General features: G+C 35.1%; 1 protein-coding gene across 1 annotated transcript in view; it reads right to left on the bottom strand.

Moving 5' to 3' along the window:
- avpr2aa (arginine vasopressin receptor 2a, duplicate a) overlaps positions 1-25,031 on the bottom strand; it is a 30,263-nt gene extending 5,232 nt beyond the window's left edge. Inside the window, exons 1-5 of the mRNA XM_056449948.1 lie at positions 24,673-25,031; positions 6,992-7,362; positions 5,936-6,181; positions 5,610-5,756; positions 473-1,097 (exon numbers count right to left, since the gene is read on the bottom strand). Coding sequence (XP_056305923.1) covers positions 473-1,097; positions 5,610-5,756; positions 5,936-6,181; positions 6,992-7,360 — 1,387 coding nt within the window. The 5' untranslated portion in view covers positions 7,361-7,362; positions 24,673-25,031. The remainder of the gene's footprint in view (positions 1-472; positions 1,098-5,609; positions 5,757-5,935; positions 6,182-6,991; positions 7,363-24,672) is intronic.
- Positions 25,032-26,860: the final 1,829 nt, after the last annotated feature.

The raw sequence follows: 26,860 nt of genomic DNA, 5'->3' as shown, positions 1-26,860 counted from the left end.
TTCATTCATTCATTCATTCATTCAGGGGTCACCACAACGGAATGAATCACCAACCTATCTAGCATATGTTTTACACAGTGGATGCACTTTCAGCTGCAATCCATCACTGGGAACACCCATACACTCATTCACACACATACACTACAGACAATTTAACTTACCAAATTCACCTATAGACATGTTCCTGTGGGGGAAACCGGAGCACCCTGAGGAAACCCACACCAAAGGGGTAGAAAAAGTGTGCAAAGTCCACACAGAATTGCTAACTAACCCATCTGGGGCTCGAGCCAGCGACCTCCTTTTTGTGCGATGACCATTCTACCCACTGCTCCACTACGACGCGCTTAGCTTAACTAATGTACTACCTTATTAGTAAAATCATCTAACTTGTAATCAGTAAGTGACAACAATTTGTAGGTAATCTACAGCACTGGCTCTATATTTTGGAGTGAGGACTGCTTTAGTTTCTCACCTTGGTCAGGAGGGTTGGGGTCCCAGGCAGCCCACAGCTGGACAATGAAGAATGGTGACCAGCACACGGTATATACAAGCACAATGACCAAAGTCATCTTTACTGTTTTGGACATAGCCTTGGACACACCCGTAAGAGGTGGATGAAGGGGGCAAGGCTGGAAAGAGGGTTCTGAGGATGTGTTGGAATCCTCATTAGTGGTGTTTTTAGAGTTCCTGTGTGGAACAGAGTATCCATATGATGTCTGGACGGCTGCAGAGTTGCTCCAGATGGTGTGAGGGTTAGTCTGAATGCGAGGCAGCACATCAGGAGACGAACTGTGAGTCTGTGAGGCCAGATTGCTGGGACTGTAGCCATCCTGACAAGATTGATCACAGCAATCCGGCTCCAGTGCATCCTCGGAGTTGCAGGTGTGAGAACGGGATGATTCACTGCTGGTACTCTTTTTGTGGAGTTCTCGTGCTTCTCTCGGCATGCCTGAGTGCCGCGCTGTCTCTCGGACTGTCCTGGCCCGCTTTTTGAAGATGGGAAAGTGAAAAATGACTCTGTTCTTCTTCATGTCCACAGAAACCACGCGTTCGGACTTTAGATAGATGTTATCGTGAATCTCCTTGAATATTCGCACCTAGAAAAACAAAAATAAATACCAGACTCACTTTAAAGTGACACTATGATACATGAGATCAATTATTTATTCATTCATTTTCTGCTTTTTCTTTTCTGCTTTTTTTAACCAGGGGTCACCACAGCGGAATGAACTGCCAACTTATTAAGCATATGTTTTACGCAGCGGATGCCCTTCCAGCTGCAACCCAACACTGGGAAACACCCATACACTCTTGCATTCACATATTGCACACACATACACTACAGCCAGTTTAGCTTATTTAAGTGAAGCTTCATAAACTAATTTCCAGAGGAGCACGTGATATGATTGAGCACGACTGGCTGCTCATCTGTAATCAGTAATAATGCAATCAGAGTGATCCTTGTTCAGAATAAATGGATTGTTTTTCCCTACTGCTCTATCTTTGTTTTGGAAGAATCCCCCCTTGCACCCCATCTCCTCCTTTTCCTCCCTTTACCAAGGGAGAGCTCTCGAGACCTACCTGATCACGGATCTCCAGATATGCTTATTTGACCGGGCGGGAGCCTTGGGCTCAAATATCTCCGAGCTCAGGGTTCTCTCCCGGGACAGCATGCCAAACCTGCTATAAACGCTAAGCATATCTATGTGGGAACTCTTGAATTCCCCTATAGCGCATGTCTTTGGACTGTGGGGGAAACCGGAGCACCCGGAGGAAACCCACACAACATACAAACTCCACACAGAAATGCCAACTGACGCAGCCCGGGCTCGAACCAGCGATCTTCTTGCTGTGAGGCAATTGTGCTACCCACTGCGCTACCGTGATTAATTACATTATTATTATTGAAGATTATATATGAATATTTTATATATAATTAACTTATTTCTTCAAATGGCTACTACATTTTCTGGGTTTTATACAGTGGGGGAAATATTTATTGAACACATCATGTTTTTCCTGGGAATAACATTTCTAAAAGAGCTGATGACAAAGAATTGAACCAGGTTTTGGTAAAAGCCCAAACAACACAAAGTATTTTCTATTGAATTTAAGTCAGGTGATAGGCTGGTTCATTCTACAGCTTGATTTTCATTCTCTGAAATCATTTGCCAGTTTCCTTGACTATGTTTTGGATCTGTTGCTGCGTCCTAATTCACATACTTATACTACACCCAGGGGCGGATATAATCAATTAGCAAGATAAGAGGCCGCATGGAGCCCCAGGAAATCTGAGAGCCCCCAAATAATTACATATAAGTATAAATTATACCTATAAATTATATATAACATAATTTTCTGTCATATTTTGTATGATGAGGGTCTAAAAAATAAGTGTTTAATGTTTATTACATCAAATGTATCCCCCCTCCTCAATCATGGAGAAGTCCAGCAGTCAAATTAGATAAAGATTTAGTTTTAGAAACGAAATATATAAATATTTGCATTAAGACAAAATTTAGAAAAGGAGTGATTGAGTAATAAAAGAAAAAAAAACAGCAAATATAATCAATTAAAAACAAATTAAAATAGAAAAGGTGCATTTCAGAACTTTTGGGCCCCATGGCTGGAATTGGATCTGGCCCCCAATTCACCAAATCCGCCCCTGACTACACCCTAAAAATATGTACTTTTTTTGTTAAGGAAAAGTATATACTTTTGAGTGTGTAACAGAAGATTATGCAAGCTTTGGGACATACTACTTCCTCATTAACAGATCGTTATGTTGATTAATTACGTCCTCTGTCAATCATCTTGACACATCATCCACATTTGTTTCAGATTTAATTACCAACCTTATTGGAGCAGCAGGATAATCTGCCATTCGCAAATCTTTCATGCAGAGAAATCTCCTTAGGTCTTTGAGTAATTTTGCACTCAGAAGTTAATGCCCAAACATATCTTGATATAAGTTCACATTGTTATTGCAGATGAAATTTTACCGGAAATAGTAAACCATCCGGGAACCTGTGGCATACTCTTTTCAACATACTATGGTTTGGGACATACTAATTCTGTTTTGGAATACTATTTGGGATGGATAGTATGTGAATTGGGATGCCGCAATTGTCTTGCTGAAATGTCCACTCCGGTTTTATCTTCATCATTCTGGTAATGAGGATGTTGGACTGAAGCAGCTAATGTTAATTTACAAAGACGAAGGGCAGAGGGTTGATGAAGAACTACTTTCTGTTTCTAACTATTTCTGCTGCTGTCTGGGCTTTCACTGCCTATCTAAACCTCCCTTTCTTCATGTTAAATATTTTTTCTGTGTCATTTCATTACACATAACTTATGTTATAATTTATTTTCTTTGCATATATAGATTTCTTTGGTTGTTACAAATATCCGTTGACCATTTCAAGTCAACAGCACCTTTAGAAATATGTTTTCTGAGAAAAATGGTGTTCAATACTTATTTCCCCCACTGTATATGTGACCCTGGAGCACAAAACCAGTCATAAGTGTACATTATTGGAAATTGAGGATAGAGGTCACAGACTTTCACAAAAATATGCAAATTCAGACTGCTGCTTGCCTCTGAAGATTAAAGTGGACAAACATAACAAACATGGACCGATTCCTTCACTTAAATTATTTCGCAGAACACTGATTCACTCTCAATCTCAACAGCAGAGGTTCTCAAGTCTGGATTCTCTCAAAATTTGGAGTGTTCACTAATGAGCTGAGATGAGTCTGGTTTGTTACATAAGAAAGATATACAAAAACGTGCAGTGTTGAGAATCACTGCTTTCCTGTCTCTGACACTCATTTATTAAGTAAATGTTGGAGAAAAAAATGTTTCTTAATGGAAATCTTGTTTATAAACCAGACCCAGATGGGATTTTTAACATAAGTCATTTAAAGACTTTGTAATGCCGGGCCGAATCACCAATGAAATAATAAATGTAACAAAGTACAGCAAGTATAGCTTTCACAAGTCTGTCAAAAAACATCTGCAGGTCAGTGGCGGAACTAATTTGATGTGTAAGTTTATAAAGTGTGGGGAGTTTCACTGTTATTGCAGGTTTTGTGAGGATATACCTGTATATTTTCATGCCAGTAAGAGGTTTGCTCGAAAAAAGTTGACTAATGGTCATACCAACAGAATAAAGATTCTACAGAATGTTTTCTAAAGATTATTTGCTGCCAATGTGATATTGTTTACATTCTGTGGGGAGCATTTTATGAACAGTGTATTCTTTCTTAAATAAGAATAATTTCCTGGGAACTGTATCAGCTGGTGGAGGAAAGGATCTGCACATTAGAGAATTCCTCTCCTGAAATAGAACTTCACTGACCAAAAAACCCTTGACCAGGTCAGAGACCATAATCTCACTAAACAAGTTTTATGATGCACGTCAGGGAATCAGCCACCCCTCAAATTATTTTCATTCGAGCAGATCATGTTTTATTTCAAGATAACAAAGGTATCAATGAAAGGAGTTCTGCAGGAAAGCATTCCCAAAAGTTTGAAATGAATTAGCTGCATTGTCTTGAAGTCAATGAATTTTTGCTTTTGGTTTTATTCTATGCTGTAAAAAGATGCAGGTTTCCACAAATTAGTGACACAAAATAACACAAAGAAATAGCTAAGTAACAGAACTTATTTAAGTTGTTTTTAATTATTTTTTTTTTACTTCAGGCTGTAATATCTTTGGCTTCAAATGAATAAAAGTGATGTAAATTTGTAAAGATTATTTAATTGAGCAGGGTGTGTATGAATAAAAATTTTGCTTATTGCTGAAATTATTTTCTCCATTAAGCTTAAGACAAGAGGAATTTTCAGTTATTGTTTTTTGAGAGATCCAGGGAAATCCTAACCTCCATTAAGATTACAAAAGTACAGTGCTCAGCATATATAAGTACACTTCTCACAAATCTTTTCAATTATTTTTAATAGGAAGCTATACAATATTATATATGTGCATATACATTAGATTAGTCAGTTCTAAAGCCAAATCTGGAGCTTATCTGACAAAATAACTTACAATAATGGTCCAAAAACTAGTACACCCAAATTTATGTTATAGAAAAATATTAAATACAAATTTTTGAAAGAGAAAAAAATTAAGAGAAACAAAAACATTGGAATTTTAGTTGAAATTTTGTAATATTTTGCTTGAATTTAATTGTATTATCTTTCAATTTCCAAATATGTATGGTGACTAAAATATTATTTTAATAAATGTTTCTGTTTAATAAATCTGTTTTGTTTAAATGCACCAAAATACATTGCCTATATTCACTGAGAAATGGATAAAAATATTCATTTTCAAAATAGGGGGTACTCAATTATGCTGAGCACTGTACATCATCCCTGTACACAACACAGTGGAAGTTATAGTACAGAACAGTGTAACCATCATTTATGGTGGTTATACAAGAAATAATGTTGATAAAAATAATATTGATAAAAACTATAAATCTCAAGCATTAGTTTCTTTTAAACTATATCTAATACTTAACTAAAGTGTTTGTGTTTGTTTTCTTTAAGGTGAGAAAACTGTGAGTCGAGACACAAATGAAGACATGGAGACTCTTAATACCTGACAAACGGTGATAATAAAGGTAGGAAGCACAAACACGGCTACAGTCATCCAGGTGACATACGCTTTCAGGCCCCATGGTTCAGCAAAATTCCCCCAGCACTCGTAGACCCCCGGAGATACCTCTGACCTGGAGAAAATAAACACCTGTAGGCAAAACAGCATAGAGAATGAATGAAAAATTGTATTTATTTTAGTGCTTTTTGAAATAGGTAGTAGCTTATGGGTTTGTGAAGATAAATAAGTAATGGGGTTAAGTTATCACATTAAGACTGCATAATCACTGACTAATAAAACGATTCCAAAGATTTTGTCATGAACATTACCTGCGGCACACTGAGAATAAGGGACAGAGCCCAGGCTACCATGATAGGTGTATTCCAGCGTGAAACTGCCCCTCCTTTGTAAGCCTGCAGGGGGCAGCAGATGGCATTATGACGGTCCACTGTCATAGCAACGATCATGTATGAGGATGCGAACATTCCCACAATCTGCAGGTATTTCACTGAGCGGCACAACACGTCAGGACCCTGAAATCTCTCTGTAATATCCCATAACATCTGCGGGAGCACCTGCAAAACATAGTGTACTGCTGTTGGCAATTCACTTAAATGACAATACAAGGGTCGCCAACTTAGGTTACGTGGCTTAGTGATGACATGGCCTGAACCAATAACAGGCACCTTTAAAAGTTTTGAGCATGCAACAACTCAGATAGAGAGAGATATATAGGCAGGGAATATGTAATAGAAGTGGGCAGATGCTGGAAACCCAGTGTACTAAATAGAAATCAGTTCTTGGACAGATTTACAGCATATATATAGTCTTTTAATGCATAGTCCAAACAAATGACTCTGTTATGAACCGCTTTGAGAATAATCATATTATTTTAATCTAAATCATTGCACAAATCTTTCTCTTGAGCTGTTTGAAACACATGTGCGTATGCGATCTCAAAGTTTAGCCTTGACTCTTTACTTTTTATGGTCATTCTAGTACTCTTTCATCTGTTCAGACATCTTTTGTCGTTCTGTTTTTGCATACTATAAATAGAAAAGCATTTCGAAATGGACACAGTGTCATGAGATGCACGCCTTAGACTTCACATCTGTATAAAAAAAAACATATTTTAAGCTGGACCAATGCTGAAGCATCCTGCTTTAAACTACTTGAACATAACAAACACAATTTATGGAACACTTCATGTCAGTTTGTTGTTGCTGATATTTGATATACGTATTTCTGCTTGAAGTTAAATTGCTCTTGCATGTCTGAAACTGCCCTAAGGCAATACAAATATGTATTTTTCTATTCTTTATTTTTTTTTAAGTACTATGGTATTATTGTGCATCAACCTTGCTGTGCACTAAAGTTCAGCTCACCTGAAAAAATCCCACCACAAGGTCTGCAACACACAGATTGACCATAAACTGGTGCATGGGTGCGTTGTATTTGCGTCGCCTTAGCAGAACCCACAGTATAAAGCTGTTCCCTAATGTTGTGAGAGCCAGTACCAGACCCAGAATTCCAATCTCAGCTTGAGCCAGAGCCACGTCACGTATTTTGACCGGCCCGGGCTTCTGAGTGGGGTTTATTGAGCTGTTTTGAGACACCAGCCAGAAGTAGGATCCTCCTCTGAAAGTGCTGTTGAGTCCAGTGTGATCAGAGAATAAGGATGAGGTGAAGTTGATCCATGCTGTGGTCGCATGGGGGGATCCTTCCCAACCTGGCTCTCTTGAGAAGGTCTCCATGCCTGAAAGAAGAACACAATTATCTCAAAGAGGTATAATATAGATTAGTTGCTCTAGAATCAATATATTTGAATGTGCAGGCTTGTTAAAAAGAAAGTCAAATACACTTTGGTGAGGTTTTCATTTTTTACAGTAGTTGACTACAATAGTTAACAAGAACTAACAAGTTAACGAGAACATTTTTGTTCATTTCTATATTCACTAATTCATTAAAAATAACAAATGTTTTATTTGTTAACATGAACAAGCAATAACAAGCAGTGAACAGTGGATACTTAAAAAAAACAGAAATAAAGGTAAAAATTATCAAATAAATTATAAAGAGTCAAGCCCAAAATTATGCATACCCCTGGCCAACTCTGACTTAGTTACTTTTATTCAATCGGCAAGTTTTTTGTTTGCTTGTTTGGCTTTGTTTTGTTTTTTGACCAGAAAAGACTGGCTTCTTCCAAAAGATAATAAGATGATGTACAAGAGGCATAATTGTGGAAAAAAACATACTTCTTACCTTCAGAAATTCAGTCAGTATTTGCCAGGGCTATGAATAATTTAGTACTTGACTGTATACACTCACCGGCCACTTTATTAGGTATACCATCTGCTTGTTAACGCAAATTTCTAATCAGCCAATCACATGGCTGCAACTCGGTGCATTTAGGCATGTAGACATGGTCAAGACGATCTGCTGCAGTTTTAACCGAGCATCAGAATGGGGAAGAAAGGTGTTTTAAGTGACTCTGAACATGGCATGGTTGTTGGTGCTAGACAGGTTGGTTTGAGTATTTTCAGAAACTGCTTTTACAGGATTTACAGAGAGGGCTTACAGTCCGAAAAATAGAAAATATCTAGTGAGGGAGCGGAGTTCTGTGGGCACAAATGCCTTATTCCAGAGGTCAGAGGAGAATGGCCAGACTGGTTCGAGCTGATTGAAAGGCAACAGTAACTCAAATAATCACTCATTACAACCGAAGTGTGCAGAAGAGCATCTCTGAACTCACAACATGTTGAACCTTGAGGCGGATGGGCTATGGCAGCAGAAGACCACACCGGGTGCCACTCATGACAGCTAAGAACAAGAAACTGAGGCTATAACTAGCACAGACTCACCAAAATTGGACAATAGAAGATTGGAAAAACATTCCTTGGTCTGATGAGTCTCGATTTCTGCTGTGACATTCGGTTGGTAGGGTCAGAATTCGACATCAATAACATGAAAGCATGAATCCATCCTGCCTTGTATCAACGGTTCAGGCTGGTGGTAGTGTAATGGTGTGGGGGATATTTTCTTGGCACACTTTGGGCCCATTTGTACCAATTAAGCATTGTGTCAACGCCACAGCCTAATTGAGTATTGCTGCTGACCATGTCCATCTCTCCATCTCTTTATGACCACAGTTTACCCATCTTCTGATGGCTACTTCCAGTAGGATAACACACCATGTCATAAAGCGTGAATCATCTCAGACTGGTTTCTTGAACATGACAATGAGTTCACTGTTTCTCAAATGGCCTCCACAGTCACCAGAACTCATTCCAATAGAGCACCTTTGGGATGTGGTTTAATGGGAGATTCGCATCATGGATGTGCAGCCGACAAATCTGCAGCAACTGCGTGATGCTATCATGTCAATATGGACCAAAATCTCTGAGGAGTATTTCCAGTACCTTGTTGAGTCTATGCCACAAAGGATTAAGGCAGTCCTGACGGCAAAAGTTCCAACCCGGTATTAGTAATGTGTACCTAATAAAGTGGCCACTGAGTGTGTAATGTTAGCAGATGAATGAATAAACTATTGATACCATATAATCTTATAGTCATTGAGTTATTGGCTGGAAACTATGGCTTGCGTGAAAAAAAAAAAAAAGATCACGAAATACATTACTCGATAATTCTTCCCAGCAAACAAACAACCAAAGCAACAAAACAAACAAAAAAAAAACATATGTATCTCAGTATTAACATATTAACATTCATTCTCAAAATGTAAATGAACTGCGTACACAAAATGATTCTATTCAAGATTATTTTTGTATAGCGCTTCTTACAATAATTATTGTTTCAAAGCAGCTTTACAAAAAATGCACATTATTACATTACAATCAAATTAAGTTAACGTTAAATCAAATAAGTTATTATATATAACCATGCAATTGTATTATATAAAACATGCAGTCACCTCATTGGCATGACTCATTGGCAAGTTCAACAGAACTTGAAAGTGAACATAATACAGTGCTACACTGAAAACACTCAGACGCTGAGGTATATTAGTATTAGCCATATTTTTGTATGAATAAGAATTTGCACCAAAATTTGATCAAATTTGACAAGCCATAATCAAGTAAGCCATATACATGATTATATCATTAGCTTCATTGTATCATTTGCATTTAGAGTTCCTTAACCCACACAAACATTTACAAAAACCCTAACCTGATTTCACCAAGTAGGACATGTTCCTGGATCACCATCTATGTTGATCCTGGAACAACATTCCAATCAGCTAATCCGGAATTATGGGATATGTTTATTGTATATGTTAAGTTTAGGCATATGCACTTCTATATGATTGTTATTTAACTATTATTTTCCTCTGATTTTGCGAATAATTTACAGTTAAGGTTGGGTTTTCTAACAAAAATGATGTTCCAGGATCAACCTATAGATGTTAATCCAGGATTGCATTGTATTTTGTAAAATCATGGCATGCTTTACAAAATGCATGTAAACATAAATAGACATTCTGCTTCACATTGACACTATTGGCATCAATTGTGTTTCATGTTAATTAAATGACGTGCTTATTTAGTTTGTAAAACTGATGTAATCATATTTAGAGATGCTAGACACATTAACATTTTAGTGACAAATGTATTCAAAGTGAAATACCCAGGGCTCCTTTTACAGGAACATTTCCTCTCTCTAAAAGATTGAAGAATGCTACAGTGATAAATTAATAATTTTGCTCGTTTTTATTTTTGTTTGGAAAAACTGCAGAATTACCAGTATGGCGATTGTGATTTGTTAAGGTTTCTGACCATTTAATCAAATCAGTATCAAATTATGTACAGTAACAGTGCCATTTAAAAGTAAGCTCCCATTTAGTTAGTACATTAATTATCATGAACTATGAAGAGCAATACCATTTACAGCATTTAACTTTTGTTACAATAAAAATAAACAGTAACACTTTAGTATAGGTACCAATTCCTATATACTATAAATTATACAGGCTTATTACCTTCCTTTTATTAAGATATTGGCTGTATGTTAGTACCTATAAAGTTATTATACACTGTAAAAAATATCTATTAATTAACAGTTTCTGTATTTTGTGATTCATAAGTATTTTCCCTTTATTTACGCTTGTGAAGTGCATTATGGGAGCTTGATCTCTGCTCTGTCGACCTTTTGATGTTGAAAATTCAATTCTACAGTTTAACAAAGTGATTTTTATTGACATTTTAGTAGATTGAAATAATATAATGTATAAGAAATAATATATAAATATCTGTAACTTGAGGATGCTGGACAACAGAGTTGAAGATCCACGTGCAGTACTTTATTACACAGAGAATGGTCAAGCAGGCAATGGTCACAATCAGGAGCAGACAGTAACATAAAAGGGAAATCCAGAAGCGTAGTCAGATAACAGGAAAATGGTCGTACAGACAACAGGCAGGATGAACAATAAAACAAGATGAGGGTAAAAGCACAAAGACTAAACTCAAAAAACGCTTCGTAATGTTACAGGGTATGTACCAACTAGACTCAGCAATGTCTGTGAGTGTGTGTGCTGTTCATATGGTCCATGTAATCAGTCTTGAGTAGCTTACAGCTAATCAATGAAGAACCGGGACAGGTGTGTGTGTGTGGTGCCTGAAGGGAGTTGTAGTTCATATGGTGGCAGAATTGTACTTCAAGTGAAAATGAATGTTCTATGAGCGTTAGATTGCTGGTGAACATGCCAAAAAGTCTGTAAAATAACAGAAAATGTACTGGCAGCTTATTACAAGGTTTTTGTACCTTAATATACAACACCTATCTAGACAATATATCAATTTAAACTATTAAAACTTAAACTATTTAAACTATTTTTACAGTGTACATCCCTAATACTAAAGCCCAACTGCAGTCTTAATAAATAATAATAAGCAGAAAATTAGTAGTATCACACTACAAGCGATTCGCAGCAACAAAGCTGAGAATCCTTCAACTTTATGCAAATGAAGAATGACTTTCTTGAGCGACAGCCAATAGAAGCACCAGTAGAGCTCACGTGATCCTCTCTCAGCTCGCTCAGAGGCCAGTTGTATTCTCGGTGCTGTAGACCTACACAGCCCTCCATTTGCAGCAGATCACCACCCAGAGCGACAGACAGCTACAAAGTCACAACTACAGTAGTGTGAATGAGGCCTTAGTTAATGGTTTGTTAATAGCGAGAGTTGCATATTAAACATAAAGTGTGACCAAACACACACACAAACTCATAATCGGCCATTGTGCAGTACACTGAAACTCTCAACATTAATCTTGTTTGACAATCTGATCTTTCGCCACCAAAGTTAGTTTAGCAATTTCACAGACACACAAAAAGCAAGCAAACAAATCTGCTCCCTTTTGCACTCTTTGATTTGTTTAATCCCCAAGGGCTACAGTTTTTCCCTTCCAGAATGGGTCTGTCAAGTCCTCTCTCTTTTTGTTTTCTTTTCCAAATTTCCCCTGGCTTAATTTGAGTCCTCCAATCCCACCCAGCTTCAGATCACCTTCGCTCCTCGATCAGCATCTTTCTCATTCATGATCGACTCCATAAAGTCATCCCGCTCCCTCCTCCCTCAGTTTTTCCATTGCCCATTCTTTTACCCCTTTTTCTGGGGCTTCCTCTCCCTGTCTAGTATCAACTGCTCCTTGATCCCAATAAAATATGATTTGTTTTCTTAACTATGCAAATAAATAATACAAATAAAACTACTGACAGTTTCAGAGAGTGGTAGCATGGGACACTGGGTTAAATAAACAGAGAGGAGGAGGGGGAGGAGGTGCTGGGGTGAGATGTAAGATACAGCGTGAGATGAGAACACACACAAATGAGAAATAACCAAATATAGGGCTATTCATAATAATGCCCATATATGACAATAAGTAATATAAACGTGTGCTTTACATTGCTTTTAGTTACATGCATTGTTTTATAAAACTGATGATTTATTTCTTATTCAAAGTTGCTAGAACATTAACACATTACTGATACATTTGTCTGGTGGTTAGGTAGTGCTGTCGCCTCACAGCAAGAAGGTCGCTGGTTCGAGCCTCGGCTGGGTCAGTTGGCGTGGAATTTGCATGTTTTACCCGCGTTTATGTAGGTTTCCTCCGGGTGCTCCGGTTTCCCCCATAGTCCACAGACATGCGGTACAGGTGAATTGGGTAAGCTAAAATATTCCATAGTGTATGTGTGTGAGTGGGAGTGTATGGGAGTGGGAGTGCAATGGGTTGCAGCTAGAAGAGCATCTGTGTAAAACGTGCTGGATAAGTTGGCGGTTCATTCCGCAGTTGCGACCCCAGATTAATAAAAGGACTAAGCCAACAAGAAAATGAATGAATGAATGAATTACATACTGTAAATATGTTAAAGTTAACATGATAATTTGAAGTAGAAAAACTGGATTAGTACATAATACTCACAAAATTATTTCTGTTCTTTCCATTTCTGTGTGACTGTGAAATGTACTTGCAATGTCTGAGTGAAATTAGTTTTTAGACCATTTCATTTCAAGTGCATTGGTCAAACAAGGTGTTCAATTTGTTCTCTGCATGAAGAGTAAGTTTTTAAAAGAGAAGTGTTTTTTTAAGAAGCCTGGCTCACCAAGCCTGCTTTTATTTTATCAGTCGATTTAAATGTTATCACTCGATTGAATGGGCATTATCAAATGATATGGGCCACTAGGGGCCTTCTACGCCTACTTGTGTAATCATCCATCCACATGGTTAATCAGCTATAGATCACATATTAACGAGAATTATTTATATTATTTATTAAATTTCCCATTGATTGTATATTATTACCATCTACTCCTACTTCAACCCTAAACCAAACTGTCACAGCACAAAACAAAACAAATCTGGATCTGCAGTCTTCTCTATTAGTATAGCTGATTACCATGTGGATGGATGATAACTGCTTTCTGAGCCTACTAGTCGGTGCAGAAGGCTCCTACTGGCACATATCTATCAATCTATCAGCTGATAACCACTGATAATGGCCATTCAATCCAGTGATAACATTCGAATCGACTGATAAAATAAATGCAGGCTTGGTGAGCCAGGCTTCTTTAAAAAACACATGGACAAAAAAACTTACTCTCCATGCAGAGACCAAATTGAACACCTTGTTTGATCAATGCACTGAAATGAAAAGGTCTAAAAACAACAAAAAAAAGTACAGTAAATACAGTAAAATGTTGAAATATTTGTGCCATTGTATTTTAGAATGCTGATTTTTTTTTTTGTATTATTCCAGTCACATGATCCTTTAGAAATAATTCTAACATGCTGATTGGCTGTTCAAGGAAATATTTATTTATGCTTATTATACATGTGTTTTTTTCAGGATTCATTGGTGAATAGAAAGATCCAAAGATCAGCATTTATCTGTAGAATTTTTTAATGATTAAAATTTTTATAAAAAAGCAAAGGATGCTTTACATTAATCATAAAGTGGTCATAAAGACGTTCATAATATCACAAAAGGTTTCTTTATTAGATAAATTCTGTATTTCTGAACTATTCATTAAACCAAAGCTGAGCAAACTCTACTCAGCTGTTTTTTAAGAACAACAACTACAACCAGAACAATAATAATAATAATAATAATAATAATAATTCATTCATTCATTCATTCATTTTTCTTCGGCTTAGTGCCTTTATTTATCAGGGGTCGCCACAGCAGAATGAACCGCTAACTTATCCTGCATATGTACACACTCATTCACACACAAACAGTATGACCAATTTAGTTTATTCAAATCACCTATATCGCATGTGTTTGGACTGTGGGAGAAACCGGAGCACCCGGAGGAAACTCACGCAAACATGGGGAGAATATGCAAACTACACACAGAAATGCCAACTGAGCCAGTCGAGACTCGAACCAGCGACCTTCTTGTTGTGAGGCAACAGTGCTAACCACAGAGCCATCTTGTCACCCAATAATAATAATAATAATAATAATAATAATAATAATAATAATAATAATAATAATAATAATAATAATAATAATAATAATAAAACTACTACTACTACTAATAATAATAATAATTATAATAATAATAATAATAATAATAATAATAATTGTCTTAATAAACAAATATTTTTTTGAGCAGCAAATCTGAATATTCAACTTAAAAACTACTGAAGTAAATAACATTTTAATTTAACATTTCTTTAAATAATTCAAATAATATATGTACTTTGGAACAAATGATTACAGACTCTTAAATTTTAAAACATCTTGCCGTTCTAAAACTTTTGTCATGTAAATTGAAAGTGTTTTTATTTATAGTACACAGAAAGCAAATTAAATGTAGGTAATGTGTCTACTTATTGTTTCAAATAATTTTATTGGGGAAAAATATGGGTCAAATTATGTTACATTCAGCATGACACATTGATTTATTTAAAAATACTTAAAATGCCAATGAATTAGTATTTTGTAGCTGCACTGAGAATTTACCTGAAAAGTCAAGTTTTTAATGAAAAAGTAAGCATGAAATTAAATTGTAGATGTTATAACATTACAACTTTGTTATAGCATTTTATTATAGTACATTATGATAGCGATCATTTTCTTTTCATGGTTTTTGATGTTCAATTATGTAACTTTATTTTACAATCATCTATTTTATGAGTTGCATAAAGCAGTTTTTATAACTTTCTATATGAAGAATGTTTGACAATTAGCATCATTCATGATGATCATATATAGGATATGAACGATCAAAAATGCTAAATCATAACACCAAAGCATAATGCACTGTATGATACTGCACAGTTCATTTCTGGCTGCCACATTGCATCAAGGAACAAAGACACAATGATGATAATTTGTCAGGAATATAGCTGAAGCTGGAAACTTGCTATCTAGTATCTTTGTTAATTAATTTTATTACATGAATGAAAATGAATTATACATTATACAGTCCAATGTCAAAGAGAAGGTGGCTATTATACTGTTTCCTCCTGTTCATTTTTTTAACCACGTTTTTGAATCAGCCTTTCCCTTTGTTGCTCCTCATTCCCTTTATGTTTCTTATTCGATCTCTCTCTCTTTCCGAAAGACCATTGTTTTCAGCAGTCACCTCATTTTAAATCAATGAGAAGTCTCTTTACACTGCCTGTGAGCCATATATATCTTCTCCAGTCTTCCCCTATCCACACAAACCCAACACTCTCATACAGAAAATCTATTTCAGAATGAAAACTGAAAAGTTGCCAGTATAAAGGGGCACATTCCCCTCTGAAAATTAAGTTTTTAATTTATTTATTCCTGATTATGTACATTATATATTGCTATATGTTTATTTTATGTTTTTATTTTTATTTAGTTTTAATAAACATTTGTATTTATTAACATAAAGTGTGGCAACCTTTAATTAAAACATTCATTCATTTCACCTGCAACCCCCGAACTGGGAAACACCCATACACTCACTTGCGCACACTCAAACACTACAGCCAATTTAGTTTACTCAATTCTCTATAGCGCATGTCTTTTGACTGTGAGGGAAACTATATGGAATCATTTTTGTGCCAATAAGAATGAACGTAACTTTATAAAACTCAACGTAACTCAAAAATATGCCACTGCAAAAGAAGAAAAACATAATGAAAACAAAAAAATGAACTCAGTCGCACGAATTTAACATGCTCTTCAAATATGCTTCATTCTTTGTTAATGATTTTCAAAGAATCGTTTTCGCGAATCATGGATTTTTGAATGTGTTGCCACAGTTTTCGCTTACGCTTCGTAAATACACAAACTTCTCGTGGGGGCGGGCTTAACAGCGATCTACACTGATTGGCTAATGAGCTTTTGATGGACAGTTGCTCTCTGACCTGGAAGCACAGACGGTGACGTCAGTGGCGCGCATATCGGAAAGTTGTTGCGGTGTGCAATACGTCGTGCTTTATGTTAAGTATTAATGTTAGTATTTTACCTACGGTCGTCTCTTAGTTTCTAAAGATGACCTCCCGGGAGAGACACGGAGCGGTGCCATCATCTTCCACCTCAGCTTGTCCCTCAGGGCAGCTTGAAGTAAGTTCGTGTTGCTAAAGTAACGTTTACCAATAACAACAATAAAAGTTTTATTCATGTACAGTGTGCAACAGTTCTGGCTTTTTTAAAACACTTTTATTGTTTAAATGTTGTGTTTAGAAACGTTATACATTTTTGGTTTATTGTGTAAAAATGTTTAATCTGCACCAAGATTAATGCCTTGCTGTAGAATAAAAAGACCAGTTTGATACCTGCACTACAATGACACGTCCTTACATATTATAAGTATAACTGTATAAAACAGCAATCTAACTAAAATTAAAACAATTAAACTACATGACATAACATCAGTGCACTGCAAACTTGTGAATAACAACAATAACCCGCAAAATAACTGTTGCACACTGTACATGTTACTTTAGCAACACGAACTTACTTCAAGCTGCCCTGAGGGACAAGCTGAGGTGGAAGATGATGGCACCGCTCCGTGTCTCTCCCAGGAGGTCATCATTAGAAACGACCGTAGGTAAAATACTAACATTAATACTTAACATAAAGCACGACGTATTGCACACCGCAACAACTTTCCGATATGCGCGCCACTGACGTCACCGTCTGTGCTTCCAGGTCAGAGAGCAACTGTCCATCAAAAGCTCATTAGCCAATCAGTGTAGATCGCTGTTAAGCCCGCCCCCACGAGAAGTTTGTGCCAAAACAGCAAACGAAAATTTACGAAGCGTAAGCGAAAACTGTGGCAACACATTCAAAAATCCATGATTCGCGAAAACGATTCTTTGAAAATCATTAACAAAGAATGAAGCATATTTGAAGAGCATGATAAATTCGTGCGACTGAGTTCATTTTTTTGTTTTCATTGTGTTTTTCTTCTTTTGCAGTGGCATATTTTTGATCGTTTCTTGGAAAGTTACGTTGAGTTTTATAAAGTTACGTTCATTCTTATTGGCACAAAAATGATTCCATAAAACTAGAGCACTCGGAGGAAAACCGCACGAACAAGGGGAGAACTCCACACAGAAATGCCAACTGACCTTGTTGGGACTCGAACCAGTGACCTTCTTGCCGTGAGGCGACAGTGCTAACCACTGAGCCACTGTGTCGCCCTTAAGTAATACAATAAAAAATAATAATGATATTCAAATGAAGTGCTGCAAAAATAATGAAAGTAAATGTACTATTTTGTATAACCTTTTTTCTCATAACATATTTATTGGCAGGTAAATGCTTTTGTTAGTATAGTTGCGATTTTTCCTCTTGATATTTACCAATTTTTAAAAGCAAGCAGATATACACAAATAAAATAAAAAAGATATGCACACATGTTTTATTGTATACAGTAAACAGTTTTTCAAACTTTTTCAAATGATATTTAATGGAGCAAGGACATTTTCACAGGATTTCAGTGTTTTTTCTTCTAAAACCCAAATAGTTAAGGCAACTCAAACCGTTTGAGGAAACCGATTGCTACAAACCATTTGAGTTAAAAAAACTAATCTATATGAGTACTGTGAACTTACTTCATTTAAGTTGAAGTAATGAGGTATTTAATCAACTTCAAAGTTCAATTTTTATTTTCAAATGAGTAGAATTAGCTTTCAGTAAATTTTGAGTTAACTACACTCATTTCATTTGATAAAGTTGACTGTTAAGTTACAGTGTAGAGAAAGTCTTATTTCTTTTATTTTGGCCAGAATAAATACAGCTTTTGAAGTGTTTCAATAACATTTTAATGTCAATATTATTAGGTAAATTAGTGAGTACTATTAATGACATTATTATTATTATTATTATTATTAATAATAATATTTTTTTAAGCAATATTTTTTTTTCTATATTCTACAGAACAACCCATGGTTATACAATAGCCCCTTTCACACAGTGATACCGGTAAATATCCGGAAAATTACCGGAACGACATTACCAGTGTTCACACAGGCAAGGACATTATGTTTTTTTTTCCGGAAAAGACCATTCACACATGCATTACAAAATACCGGTAAATTCTGACATCATTAATCAGAAATGACCTCTAAACGGCTGTGCTTGTATTTGTAAACACAGAAGGGGTCTGGCTTTTGTTGATGGTTGATTGTACATACTGTAATATGTGTGTATGCTGGCGCTCACCGGCAGCTTTAAGTGCACACGCGTCAAGCAACTGAAGCAGAGCTTGAAGGTAAACAAACTGCGGTTTATCAAAGCATTTTATCGAGAATTTTTTTCACAGTTGGTATTAAGAAGGAACATAGAAACGTCATCTGATTAACATCTAGCAGCTAAATGTGTCTGGAAAAATATTCAAAGGCTTTTATTTTCCTAAACAGTGCGGATGTGAATAAGTTTGAGTGTTCTGATTGGCTGGAGTAGACGTCTCACATCAGCAAATTCTAATCGTGAACGTGCTCTTTCCGGCAATTTTCCGGTAATGTTACAACTCCTCTTTCCGGAAAATTGCTGGAACGAATTTACCAGTATTTTCAAAAAGGGCCTGTTCACACATGATCATCTGCATGTGTGAAAGGGGCTATTTACTTGCCTAATTAACCTAGTTAAACCTTTAAATTGCACTTTAAGCTGAATACTGTGAATATGTAGTAAAATATTCTGTACTGTCATCATCGCGATAAAAATGATCAAATAAATCAGTTATTGCGAGCTGTTTTAAAACTATTATGCTCAGAAATTTTCTCTCCATTAAACAGAACTTGGAGAAAAATATAAAAGAAGACTTCAACTGCATATAAAGTATTAATTTTTTTGGTCTAAAAAAAGCTGTCAGGCTGTTCTCATTTATTCTGGTCACTGTGAATAAAGCATCAGTGTAATTGAATTTGCTCTAAGCTGTTTATTCTTACTTCAGAACTATTTAGACCCCAAAACTAGTCTAGAAACAAAACCAAAAAATATCTCATCCAAAAAGTCATTAATATCACCTCATTTATAATGTTTGACAATATCTATCACCTGTCATTCTCCTCACAGTCTGTAATTCATTCTCTTGCAGCAAATATAAACATTGCTAAACCCTTGGTTTTTATGGAATGAGTGTTTTTTTTCTCTCACTTCTCTACGGTTGTGTGGCTGTCGGGGTCCAGTCATAACAGTCATAAATAAAAGCGGTTGTCCCTGTCACAGCAGTGTTTGAGGTCATCTTTCGAAGCCGCTGATGCATGAGCTGCTCAGTTTACCCTTGCTTTGTCATTTTCTACCTTTGCTTGAATCCTTTCTCTCTGTGGAATCCACTAATATGGTGCAGCAGAAATGTTGACCTACACTAAATGTAGCTGATGATACAGAAAAGGCACTGTGCTTTTATAGCTGCTTATTAATGTAGAGTGTCTAGAAATGTTTTAAACATGCTTTGAGTTCTGATGGTGTGATTGGACAGATTAGCTTTAGTTGCTCCAAGATGATTGGCCATGGAATGTCTGAGTTGCACCTCAAATGAATCTTAAATTCATTGTTGTCAGTCTCAGATCTCAACTAAATAATAAATGGGCTGTTTAATTTAGCTTGTTTTGGTAAAAAGAAAAACAATAGCTAGGTTTCTCTGTCCTTGAAATTTTAGGATATTGAATGAATATTCATTTCAAAGATTATGTCAAAATTGAGATGATGAAACAGTAATGATGATGTATTTACATTTAAATTGTAACTGATTAAATATATATCCATGATGAGATTATCACCCTTTAATGTAATTAGAGAAAAATTGCACCACAGTTTAAAATGTTTGATTTTGATTTTGAAAGCAAATTTAGAAGTCACATTGTGATTTTGGGGTTAGTCATGATGTGTTGGAACTCTGATAAGATTTTAAATAACTGATAAGATTTTAAATAAGATTAATTTAATTTAGAAAAATGTTTGTAAATATATAATAATATTTATCACTGTAAACAATGGACTGTGCATCCTGAAATGTAGTTAACTTAAAACCAGCTTAGACAAAGTGATGTTGTCAATTATTTAGCATGTTTACTGCAGCTCTGCACAAGACGTTTGGCTAGCGGAGAAATTAAAATGATCTTGCCCAACTGAGCCTGGTTTCTCTGAAGGTTTTTTTTTCTTCACTTCCGCCATTAGTGAAGTTTTTTTTCCCTCTCCGCTGTCGCCCCTAGCTTGCATGGTTCGGGATCTGTAGACCTGCGCATCGTTGGATTTGCCCATCGATATTTGGACTCTCAGTAGTGATTATTAAACCACACTGAACTGAGCTCAACTGAACTAAACTTAAACACTACAAACTGAACTACACTGTTCCTATTTACTGTGACCTTTTATGTGAAGCTGCTTTGACACAATCTACATTGTATAAGCGCTATACAAATTAAGGTGAATTGAATTGAATTTAGTAAAAAAATAACATAATAAAATACTTTGATTTTGTATCTTTATACTTCAAACCGCTAGGTTTTGCATACTTTATGTACATTTTAGTTATTTATAATATGATAACATTTTATTTGACAACTTATCAGTACTGAAAAAGATTTCTGCAAAATGTATCAATTAAAATCTTTACTTGGGTGTTAAATTTTTTAAACAAACAAATTAAATTTGGTAATGTTCAACTTAATTTGTTTGTTTAAATTCAGCCCAAATAAATTGTTTACAACCACTTAACTTAAAAAAATAGTAAATCCAAGGAATCATCTTTGAATATTTTTTTTGTGAATCTATGTTTATACACTTTTTTTTGCTGCTTGTTCAAACTAATTATTTAAAATAAGCTGAATCAATTCTTGAGTTTTTTGCAGAATAACTTAAGTTCAATCCACTTGAATTTGTAAAAACAATTGAGTTAACTTAATCGAACATGAGGAATTGTGTGGAACCCATGATTTTTCACTGTGAATATTTTCATGAGTATACTACTATATAGTATACTATTTTCAGGTCAGAATAAATATGTTTTTTGTTGTTGTTGACATAAACGTATCTTTTAAACTGAGCATGATTAAACATATTTCTATTTGATTATTTTATTTTATTTTCGAAAGTATTTTTTAAACATTAATTTAGACTTTAACTTCCTTTTGTAAATTTGATGTAGACACCAAAATCACATCTTTGGCCAGTATATTTACACTTAAAAAAAAAATGTGTGAAACTGAATGTAAAATTATTAGTCCTCCTGTGAAATTCTTTTAGAAATTTTGTAGAAATGTCCCAAATGATGTATAATAGAGCAGGACAATTCAGTATTTCCTATTATATTATATAAAGTATGAATCATTTTTGTTTATATGGAATAAAAGTTTTTAAAATACTGTTAATAAATGTTATGGTCAATATTATTAGCCCCTTAAGAAATGTTTAGCTACAGAACAAACCCCTGTTGTCCAATGACTGCTTACTTGCCCAATTGATCTAACTTCCCTAATTAATGAATATAGTGAATACTTTAAATAGTACTTTAAACTGAATACTAGTATCTTAAAAATAACTAGAGAAATAGTATACACTTTCATGAGGGCAAAGACAAAAGAATTTAGTTAGAAATTATCTATTCAAACTATCATCTTAATTTGAAGAAAGTTGTTGAAAAAAGACTTCAATATTAAGCAGCACTTGGGTAATACCTTTCCAAAAAATCATAATTTTACAATGAATGACAGTATGGACACAACTGTATGTGTATGGTGGGTCTAAGTTTTGAGAGCGTCACAAAACGTTTTACTTTATTTTTGTTTTCTTCGCTAAACTGACGAACATAAAAATACATTTGTCAGCAATCAGGTAGTTGTCTGTTATTGATGATAATATCAGATTTATGGCATTTGCAGGTTGTAATAATTGCTCAAGATGGCGAGCATCTAGAAACAGGCCAGGTTGCATAACGATTGAGTGTGTCATTAAAAGTTGCTTTTTTTTTCTAATGTCTTTTTCTTTAGTTTTATCCTCCAATGGTTCATGCGATTGTGACTTTAATTTTACGGGTCATGGATGCCTGCCATGTATCACTGTACTCAGCACCTTATTAAATAAATCAAACATGCACTACAATATTGCGTCAGCAGGAGTCCAAAACATCCCTGTTGGATTTCAACAGCTTCAACAGCTGATAAGAGCATTAACTTACACAATCACAGACTCATAGCCATCTTCAGGAAAAGCTTTCAGAAATTTAATAGGAAACATAATAAGAAATAGTTTAGACTGATAAAATGAAATATTAAAACATAGGCTCCTTTCATTCTTTAATACCAAATCTCACCTGAGCTACCAAAAAGGTGAAGAAAAGCTGGATTTTGAATCATGATATGGTCATTTTCTGCACACCCAGAGTTAAAATGCTGCGTTTCTGCTGGTCAGCCTTGGGTTCCCCTTAGGCTTTTTCTAACAGCATTCATTTTATGGCCTGAAACACTCACTTGCAGAAGTTAAAATGCTCTACTTGAAATAGCCATGCGTTGTTTATGCAATTTAACATTCTCCATGTTCTGAGAGATTAAATAGTTAGCAGATGAAAGTACGCTTTCGTTTGATTTAGCAAAACTCTTCTGTCTGGCACTAAAATTTAAACAGATTAGTTTGATTTGTTTCCAAATTCAAAGTCTTTTATAAAAAAATCTAATAACTGCCCCAGCACATGAGAACTATACTCTTAATGCAATCACCCAAAATTGCTCACTTATTTTTAACGGCTTTAAAAATGGTCTTATATTTAAATTACAGGTTAGTATATTTTATTTCTATTTTCACATTTTATACACTGAAAATATCCTTGCAACAAGATTACCTTGTTTTGTATTTGCAACCCTGCACCACAAAACCGTATGTCTTATGATGTAAGGGAACATTTTTGGCAATATAAGTACATTTTTTTATATATATATATATATACTGTGCTCAGCATATATAAGTACACCCCTCACAAATCTCTCATTTAAATTAACATTTTCTATAGGAAACTTTACAATATTTTATTTGTGCACATTAGATTAGTCAGTACTGTAGTCAAATCTGGAGCTAATCTACAGTAACAACATAACTTATGATAACAGTCCAAAATTAATATTCCTAAATGTTTATGTTTAGGAAAAATATGAAATAAAATTTTAGAAAGAGTAAAATTCAAGAAAAAACAAAAATGCATGAAGTTTTGTTGAAATTTTGTACTATGTAATTTATTCATCCAATATTTCGCATTTATTTAAATGTATTATCTTTCTATTTCTAACGATGTTTGGCAACTAAAATATTATTTTAATAAATATATCTGTTTAATAAATCCGTTTTGTTCAAATGCTTCAAAATACATTGCATATATTCACTGAGAAATGGATAAAAATATTCATTTTTAAAATGGGGTGTACTCAATTATGCTGAGCACTGTATTTATGCTGAATATAAATTAAAGATCTTGTTACATCAAGATATTTTGTAATGTCCTTATTGTAAATATATGAAAATGGCAATGTTTAGATCTTATTTAGACCATTTTAAATGTGATTTTCTTGGTTATTCAATTTTTTTGGAACCCGCAGATACCAGCTTCTTAAGTTTTATCTCACTCAAATGTTGTCATATATACGCCAATTATTATTTATTCAGCTTTCAGGAAATTTGTCAATTTAAATTAGCCAAAAACTGATACTTAAAACAGGTTTAATGATCCATGGTGACATTTTCCTTTTTTTTAAAAACTCTAAACCTCAATGCATTTCATTTCAATTAAATTCAATTCATCTTTATTTATACAGCACTTTTACAATGTAGATTGTGCCTAGGTAGTCCAAGTAAATTTAAACTGTCAGTCCAGTTTTCATTTCCATTCCATTTTGTTACATTCAGGCTTATAATGGGACAAAACAGTTTCCAATGTATTGATTAAAAAATAAACAGATTCAAGAAGAATATAAGGTATATTCAACAATTTTGTTGATGACATTTTTGCATAAAAATCATATTTTATTTGTAAAACAAGCTCAAGAAAATAAATTTTGCAGCAGATGCATTTAATTTAACTAACTAACTAATTTACCCACTAACTAAATAAATAAATAGACAACTTACTCTGTATTGTTTAATCAGCAGCAGCAATAATCCATGTGTTTAGTGAAGATCCTCGTTCAGTTCTTCAAAGCTGCAGTTCTTCTTTGTGATGGTCAGTTGACATAAGAGCCACCGTGCTGATGAACAGCGCTGAGGTATTTCAACACCCTATGTGAACATTTAAAGCCGTGCTTTTGCAGCTTTCACCCAAGTTCACGTTTACAGAATTCTGAACTTCATTTCTTCACCTCCAATAGAGCAATGCAATTTATTCCAAGAGAGACCCTTCGCTTCTGAGCTTTAACTTCCCACTTCACGTGAGCAGGCGCTGCACTGATGCCGTTGAATTTGAGCATGGGCTTAGGATAAACATATCTCTTACATTCAGTCACTCTCTCTCTCCCTCTCCCTCCCGTCTCTCCTTTACTCAGGTCTCCAGTGTTGTTGGACGAGGGGAGGAGACTGTAATGTGAAGTGCTCCTATACATGCATTTCACACACACGCACACACATACACAGATACTAGCCGAATGCACATTGTCACAGTTTGTAACTCTGTTCAGGGTGATCTGTGCCAATATTTGCTTTCATATTTACATTGACCGGCCCCTGGGTGTGACTGGACTCTATGGCAGTTGTTATAGTTTGTTGGATTTGTAAGACGACTGATTGACATTCATACAATGCGTTTCTGTATGTGTACTGTATGTTGTGAAATGTGCTTGGCTTCAGTTATAAGGAAATGATTTTCTGATTTGTGTTCCAGTGATTCAGGGAGACGGAGTTTGAAAAGAGATGACAGGTAGAATGTTCTTTCATTTTACACTTTTAGATTTACAGTGAAGGTTCTCTACTGGCATTGGTGATTGCATGAGAAACTTTTAGCATCCATGGAACCTTTTCATTTTTACAAAATGTTTATATTGCAAAGTGATTTTTTTTTTGTTTTAGATTATTAAAATTTTCTTTACACTTTGGTGAAATAGATTGACGTTTTATTCGTTTGAGACGTTTCATTCGTTTGATTCATTCATTCTTTTGTAAACCAAAACAGTTCTTCTATGGCATAACTGATTCTTCTACTGGTTCTTCCTGGAACCTTTATTTTTAAGGTTTTTTGCTCAGAAAAATAAAACAGAACAAACAAAAAACTACTAAATTCACAGGACAAATAAAGCTGTAAAACACTTCTTCTGGTGTTTGCTTATTTTTCTTTAATCATATTTTGACATGCCGAATTTGACTTCTCTAATTTAACCTTGGACTGGATAACGTTCTCTGGTCTGCAGGTTTTTCCTGCTGTTTATATTTACAAGCTCAAGACAGATTCCTTTTTCATATCAAGTGTTTATGTATAAAAAAATAACTAAATTAATTGAGATTTTGGCATAAAACAATGGAATGGGTACGATAGAGTTTTTGATGGCAAAAGATAAATTAATCCATAAGCCAAAATTTGTTTAATTATTAATGGTTTGCTTTATTTATTTGACATATAAGTATGATTATAAGTATAATTAAATATTTATACAGTAGTTCATTTATTTAATTCAGTTATTTGAAATGATTCATTCATTCATTCATTTTCTTTTCGGCTTAGTCCCTTTATTAATCTGGGGTCGCCACAGCGGAATGGACCGCCAACTTATCCAGCATATGTTTTACGCAGCGGATGCCCTTCCAGCCGCAACCCATCACTGGGAAACCCATACACACTCATTCACACATATACATATGGACAATTTAGCCTACCTAATTCACCTGTACCGCATGTCTTTGGATTGTGGGGGGAAACCGGAGCACCCAGAGGAAACCCACGCGAACGCAGGGAGAACATGCAAACTCCACACAGAAACGCCAACTGACCCAGCTAAGACTCGAACCAGCGACCTTCTTGCTGTGAGGCGACAGCACTACCTACTGCGCCACTGCATTGCCCCTATTTGAAATTATAGGCAGTAAGAATCATCTTTTTGATACGAGTGTCTGGTGAGACAAAATTGTTAATATTCTAAATTTAAATTTTGCATTAAAAGCATTATATGTGATTTGTGAAAGCATAGTTTGTAAATTCACTAATAACAGGGTGTCCACGGGGTCTTAAAAAGTATTAAAAGTTGATAATTTAATGTAGAGAAATTTAAGGCTCTTAAAAAGTATTAAAGTCTTAAATGCTATTTTGCAAGGTATTGATTTTTTATATTATATT

The sequence above is a fragment of the Danio aesculapii genome, chromosome 23 (assembly GCF_903798145.1).
Source record: "Danio aesculapii chromosome 23, fDanAes4.1, whole genome shotgun sequence".
Classification (NCBI taxonomy): Eukaryota; Metazoa; Chordata; class Actinopteri; order Cypriniformes; family Danionidae; genus Danio; species Danio aesculapii.
Note: the sequence above shows the minus strand (reverse complement) of the source record. Positions and strands in the feature narration are given on the sequence as shown.